We start from the raw sequence: 6,480 nt of genomic DNA on the forward strand, positions 1-6,480 counted from the left end.
GGGGCGGGGGGGGGGGGGAGGGGCCGGCGGGCCGGGGCGGGGGTTGGGCTGGGGGGCCGGGGCGAGGCCGGGGCGGGGGCGTCGAAGGCCGGGAGGGCGGCGGAGGGAGGCACGCAGGCGGGCGGGCGAGCGCGGCCTCTCCGGCTCAAGCTCCGCAGGACCATCGTTTTCCTTTCTCTGCCAAGCACACCCTCACGCCTGGCTCAGGGTCCGTCCTTTCACCCACAAAGACCCGACCGGGCTGTGGGCCCCTCCCTCCCGGAACTCAGGTTTCCAGAAGGGAGGGATGGGATCGAGGGGAGGGGTGCGCTCTGGGGAGGGAGCCCCCTGCTGCCGGTGTAGACGCCGCGGGGTGGGCCGGCCCCTCCAGATCACCGGGACGTGGGTCCTGGCCTCCGTCTGCGCCCCAGCTCCAGGGCGAGCCGTGGAGGTGAAAGTTCCCGCCGAGCCGCTGAGCATGCCGGTGGGCAAGACTGCAGAGCTGAGCTGCAGCTACAGCACGTCGGTGGGAGACAGCTTCGCCCTGGAGTGGAGCTTCGTGCAGCCTGGGAAGCCCATCGCTGAGTCGCAGCCCGTGAGCTGAGAGCGATTGCGCCCCGTGGGGGTGGGGTTGGCCGCTGGGAGAGACAGGAACAAAGGGCCCCCCCAGGATGAGGGCGTGGGGTCGGGAGGGGGCGTGTGGGGATCAGCACGCTTGAATGAGAAGGTAAGTGGTCTCTTCCTAGATCTTTTCAGGGCTGCGGTCTGGCCACCCTGTATCATCCCTTTCTCTCCCATAGCCCCTATATCCAACTCCCCTGTGTCAGTGCAGTCCCAGTTTCAGTTAATAAACGCACTGACACTAAGGTGTTGTGATGGATAGTAGCATAATACGCTGCCCCTTCCAGGAATATTTGCATTAATTTTCCCCCCCACGTAGAACCGTGCTTAGCTGAAGGCAGTGAATCTAGTTCATTTAGCACTTGGAAGGAGGTGGTATTTGGGAACAGATAGACCTTCATGATTCCAGCTACAGAGTATCAGCCTCCCTGGCTGGTGTAGTAAGCAAGGAGCCTCTTATGACCACTTTCATGATGAAGGGGTGTAAAGTTGATGCCAGGCAGAAAAAGGCACATATGTGTGTCTTTGGCCTCTCACCAGATCCTGTACTACACCAACGGCCATCTGTATCCAACTGGCTCTAAGGCAAAGCGGGCCAGCCTGCTTCAGAACCCCCCCACAAGAGGGGTGGCCACCCTGAAACTGACTGATGTTCGCCCCTCAGATACTGGAACCTACCTCTGCCATGTTAACAACCCACCAGATTTCTACACCAACGGGCTGGGGCTAATCAACTTTACTGTGCTTGGTAAGACAGACTGGGGACCCACCAGCCACCCACATACCCTGAAAGTTTTCACTGGTCCTGCTAAAGCTCTCCATATCCTGATTTCCAGCCCAAGCACACACTGGGGACCCCAAAGGAAAACACAGCTTTCCCATGTCTTCTAATCTAGAAGGTCTTATGCCAACTCCACCCTCCACAGTGTCTCCTCCCTCAGGGCCTAGTAACAAATGGTCTGAGAGAGAAAGCCCTCCGTATATGGGGATCTGAGTCATGACCCCACCAGCTCCATCAGCAGGGGGAACCTCCCATTGGTAGCTCTCAGATTCTGTCCCTCCCAAGGTCCATGGCAGAGAAGGGAGTGGCCATTAAAGGAACAGGGCACTCTTGTTCACTGAGCACCAACTTTGTGTTCAGAGCTTCCATCTCAAACTTGAGCCTGCTCAGAGATGAGCAGCCAGAAGAAACTATTAAAGAGGCTGGGAATGTTTAGATGGAAAAGAAAAGACCTGGCATTTGCTGTACGACTGCTGTATTCAAGTATCTGAAGGGCTGTCATGTGCAGGAGAGATTTTAATTTCTCTTTGTGGGCCCAGAGGGCAGGAACTGGAAGCAATGGGTGGATATTATGTGAACACAGATTTTGGCTCAGCATGAGGAGGAATTTTCTAACAGTCACAATTTCCAGTAGTGGAAATCACTTCCTGGGGATTCAGTGGTGTATGAACAGAAGTGGACCACTATTTGGTATGGGTATTGAAGCAGGAAATCTAACACTTAATAGAGGTGGGGTCAGAAGATTGCTAAAGTACTTTCCGTGATTTTTTTCAGTACCCCCCAGTACCCCTTTATGTAGTCAGAGTGGGCAAACCACTGTAAGAGGCTCTGCTGCACTGAGGTGCAGCTCTTCCGAGGGAGCTCCCAAGCCAGTGTACAACTGGGTGCACCTCGGATCTTCTCCTACACCTTCTCCTGGCAGCATGGTTCAAGGTAAGGACCTGGGGCATTAGGAAGTGGGGACGTGAGACCTGGGCAAATCTGGTCTCTAAACCCCACACACTCATGTTACCAGTTCCATGGCTAGGGCTATGAGACTGCCACTATACCTTTCCTTTCCCAGTCTCTTCTTTGGCTTCCTGTACTATTCCCTCCTGTCTGTCTCCCTGCACAGTCTGATCCTGGGAGCATTTCTCAAGCTAAATGTACTCTTGATATACTGGAAGAGAGTGAAGAGGACTGAGGGGATATGGGGGCGGGGTGGGGAGGCATTCTGATGACCCCTGCTTGTTTGCTTTTAGGGGATTTCTTAAAGGTCATGAATCACTTCTAAACTAGAGAGGAAACTGAGGCAGAGTAGCATGGATTGGCTTGAATCATTTAGCCAGTTTCTTTGGAGGAAGCATATACCTAAGAGCCTTAGCTTCTCATCTTCCTCTTGCTGATTCCAGTTGCCCTGTTTCTCTCCCCATAGCCCCAGTTCCAGTAAGCCCCTTTATCAATCTAGAAGCCCCCACCCCTACCCCCAGATCACCTCCTGGTGTATGCTCTGCCTTCTAAAGCAAAAGTACGCAGTTTAGAAAAGCATTTGGGTTGGCTTAGAGCCACCCCAGATGCTGCAGTTTCTAGTAATCAAGCCTTTTACTCCCCAACCAGGAACCTGACATCAGCCAGTAAGCAACCCACGCCAGTTCCATAGCCATTTTTGAACCCTTCACATGTGTGCAGTTCCCCCACCCCTGAAAAGGTGGCTGTGTAGGGTGGAAAGAGCACAGAAGTTGCAGTGGCTTTGGAATTCCTCTGTGTCGCCTTGGACAAATTACAGTACTTTCTTTCTCTGAGCCAGTTTCCCCCCAGTAAAGTGAGATTAGTCCCTTCCTGACAGGATTGTTGTAAGGATTTAATGAAATGTGCTTTCTTCATAGTAGGTGCTCACTATGAGTTGAATGAGTGGTGGAACACTTCCTCTTTACCCTCTAGATGAGGTGTCTGGCCGGCTCATTCTCACCAATCTTTCCCTGACCTCCTCGGGCACCTACCGTTGTGTGGCCACCAACCAGATGGGCAGTGCATCCTGTGAGCTGACCCTCTCTGTGACCGGTAAGGAATGCTGGGCAGAGGCCAGGCTGGCAGGCTTGGTATGGGGAGACTGCATGAAGCTGTCTGAGGATGGGCCAGAGAAGGTCTGCAGCTCTGAGAGTCCTGTGTCTCCTTAGACCCTTCCAAAGGCCGAGTGGCCGGAGCTCTGATTGGGGTGCTCCTTGGTGTGCTATTGCTGTCGATTGCTGCATTCTGCCTGATCAGGTTCCAGAAAGAGAGGAGGAAAAAGCCCAAGGAGACATATGGGGGTAGTGACCTTCGGTGAGCAAGAGGGCTGGGGGATGGTACAGAGAGGGGGAAAGGGCTCTTGCATTAATAACGGGTGTCTTCTGCCTTCAAACTCTGATGTAGTTAGAAGTGCTTAGGGGTAGGGGTGATGGTCAGCCCTGGGATTTGGTGTTGGGGGCAGCAATATATCCTATGTATTTGTGTGTGTTCGCAACGGGTGTCTTCTGCCTTCAAACTCTGATGTAGTTAGAAGTGCTTAGGGGTAGGGGTGATGATCAGCCCTGGGATTTGGTGTTGGGGGCAGCAATATATCCTATGTATTTGTGTGTGTTCGCAAGGTATACAGGGTGGAGGGATCGGTTCCAAAGCTCGGACAGGGATGGCCCAGTTTGCAGGACTGCCTTGACTCTCCTCACACTTAAAAAAAAAAGTTTACTTTTCTGTTTTTAAGGCATTTTTATATACATTAACCACTTCGAAGTAGTGGTGAGAGGTGGATAACAAGGGTTGGATTCGTCCTGAGCACTCAGCTAACTTCTGTGTGGGGCAATCAGGAAAGGAGAAGTGAAAACTGCCTCTGTCACCCACTTTAGCTGCTAGTTGTGGGATCCAGAATTGGGATCAGAGCAATATTTCTCGAAGTGTGGTCCTCAGATTACCTGGACAGAACTTGTTAAAACATTCAGATTCAGGCCACTTCCTATCCCTCCTGGGGGGGGGGGGGGGGGGGGGGGGGGGAGGGGGGCGGTGATTAGGCCAGGAATCTTCATTTTAACCAAAGTTCCACAGATGATTCTCATGCACAGTAAAATCTAAAAGTACTGGAGTCAGAGGATGGCTGTCCTCTAAAGGATGCTTCTAGCCTCCACTAAGAATTTCCTATATCCATCAGGGAGGATGCCATTGCTCCTGGGATTTCTGAGCAAACTTCAGTGAGGGCCGATTCTAGCGATGGGCTCCTGGAGAGGCCCCTGTCTGCCAGCACTGTGACGACCACCAAGTCCAAGCTCCCTATGATTGTCTGACTTCACTCGATCCCCGAAGGCAGTGAGGGGAATATCAATAATAAGCCTTTGGGTACCATATTGTCTCCCTCTTCTTTCTGCCGGTATGGCGAACTCCTCCAGGTGGCCCAAAGAGTATTACCAGTAAGGAAAAGAATGGCTTGAAGCCCGAGAGATGATGCTGTAGGAAGTTTGCTTGGGTCTAAGGGGTAGGTTTCAACCTAGGTGCTCCTCCACCTCACTCCCGCCCCGCCGTCCCCCCGCTTTGTTTGGTTTGGTCACATGAGACTTGTTCAAGCTCCAAGCGGTGGCCTTGTGCATCCAAACTCCCTCCCCCTTGGCACCCTCTGAACACTTGGACATTCCTCTTTATTGTTCACATTCCAGCCCAGCAAGGTCACATGCACACACAAGAGATTAAAAACCTTCCAGCCACAGCCCCAGGAACCCGGAGGGAGGCGGTGCCAGCAGCGGCGGTGCCGCGAACACTCCTCCCACCGAGCCTCGCAGACGCTCGGCATTTGCATAAACAAGAGAACTGGAGAGGCTCCTCTCAGTGCGCTGGGGAACTGGGTGCGGGGGTGCCAGGCAAATGTGGGAGAGGGGCTTCCCTTCCGATCAGAGCAAGGGGCATCCCACACAGTAAAAACCCTCTTCCCTTCTCACCCCTATCCAAAGTCCTGGGGCTAGGCTGGGGCGGGAACGACGCAGGGCGCCCCTTTTAGCTGCGCACAGAACGAAAGGACTTGTTTTTTGGAAAGTGAGTGTACTTCGAGCGACGCTTAGGGCGCCCTCCGCAGTACGCGCGGGGACGCGCATCGAGGCGGCGGAGGCAGAGCTGCATGCTGGGTGCGGGGAGAGGTGGGCGAGAAGCAAAAGAAGGAAGATTTGGGAGCGCAGGGTTTGGGGCTAGGGTGGGAAGGAAAGGCGAATGGGGACCACACTAGACTGGAGAACTAACTAAAAGGGCACGGACTTAGCAACTCCACGATGGAGCCTGCCTGGGAGAGGGAGTCTCTGGGACGCAGGGAGGCTCCTGAAGCTGGCAAGTTGGTGGGAAGGAGAGGATCACAAACACGGCAGGGAAGTCTCGTCACTGCGAAAGGGACGCGGCATCCATCTCTCCTAGGGAACTGAGCAGAGAGAAGGGCTGAGAACCTGCCCTCTCCTGGTACTTCCTCTCTCCTCCCTTCTGCCTTTCAGAGCCCGGGTACCAGGGGGCGGGGCGGGGGGAAGTCACCCAGAATCCCCCTCCCCGAATCACTGAGCTGAAACGAGCCCCGCGGCAGGTACGTGTGAGCGCTGCGATGTGTTTATGGCTCTTGGCCAGGCTACTACAGCCAAATGGAGGTGACTGCGTATCTATGTCGGTCCACGTGCGTCCCCGTAGCAACCTCAGGCATCTCCAGGTATTGAGAAACCCGCAGGCGCAGGGAGCATTTTCCCCGTCTGGGAGGGGGTGAGGGAAGGGCTGGGGATTTGGTCCTTTCCACCCACTCAGGGCTCCCACCCCGCTTCGGGGTTGTATTCATTACCTTCGAAAATGCTCAGTTCTTCTTCGATACGTGGCGGGGCAGAAGGGAGGGTGGAGAGGGACAAACAGGTGAGCTCTGGGAACCGCAGCACCCGCAGCCTCATCCACCCAGCCACCCACCTCACGTCTCGGATTTCTAGTCCCCCACCCTTAGTCCCCTCCACACCCCTCTCCACCCACCCCCAGCCCGCCCTTAGTCTTCTCCTGCTCCTTGGGAGGAGGGCTGGGAAAGGAGAGCCCCCGGCCCGCCGCGCCGCGCCCGCCTCACCTGGCCTAGTCTCCGCTGGGGCCGC

The 6,480-nt window shown here is 54.9% G+C and overlaps 1 protein-coding gene and 1 long non-coding RNA gene across 3 annotated transcripts in view; one reads left to right on the forward strand and one right to left on the reverse strand.

Moving 5' to 3' along the window:
• Window positions 1-4,732, forward strand: part of VSIG2 (V-set and immunoglobulin domain containing 2) — a 5,657-nt gene extending 925 nt beyond the window's left edge. Inside the window, exons 2-7 of the mRNA XM_008577334.1 lie at window positions 417-574; window positions 1,141-1,348; window positions 2,156-2,314; window positions 3,302-3,421; window positions 3,538-3,682; window positions 4,542-4,732. Coding sequence (XP_008575556.1) covers window positions 417-574; window positions 1,141-1,348; window positions 2,156-2,314; window positions 3,302-3,421; window positions 3,538-3,682; window positions 4,542-4,674 — 923 coding nt within the window. The 3' untranslated portion in view covers window positions 4,675-4,732. The remainder of the gene's footprint in view (window positions 1-416; window positions 575-1,140; window positions 1,349-2,155; window positions 2,315-3,301; window positions 3,422-3,537; window positions 3,683-4,541) is intronic.
• A 272-nt stretch (window positions 4,733-5,004) lies between these two features.
• On the reverse strand, window positions 5,005-6,480 carry LOC103594150. Of its 2 annotated transcripts, none has more exons than XR_550823.1 (3): window positions 6,456-6,480; window positions 6,189-6,206; window positions 5,005-5,786 (listed from the first exon to the last, which is right to left on the reverse strand). It is a non-coding gene; the product is annotated as an uncharacterized LOC103594150 (long non-coding RNA). The 2 variants fall into 2 exon arrangements; XR_550822.1 differs by having other exon boundaries at window positions 6,189-6,209.

This window comes from Galeopterus variegatus, unplaced genomic scaffold, assembly GCF_000696425.1.
Source record: "Galeopterus variegatus unplaced genomic scaffold, G_variegatus-3.0.2 Scaffold1495, whole genome shotgun sequence".
In the NCBI taxonomy this organism is placed as follows: Eukaryota; Metazoa; Chordata; class Mammalia; order Dermoptera; family Cynocephalidae; genus Galeopterus; species Galeopterus variegatus.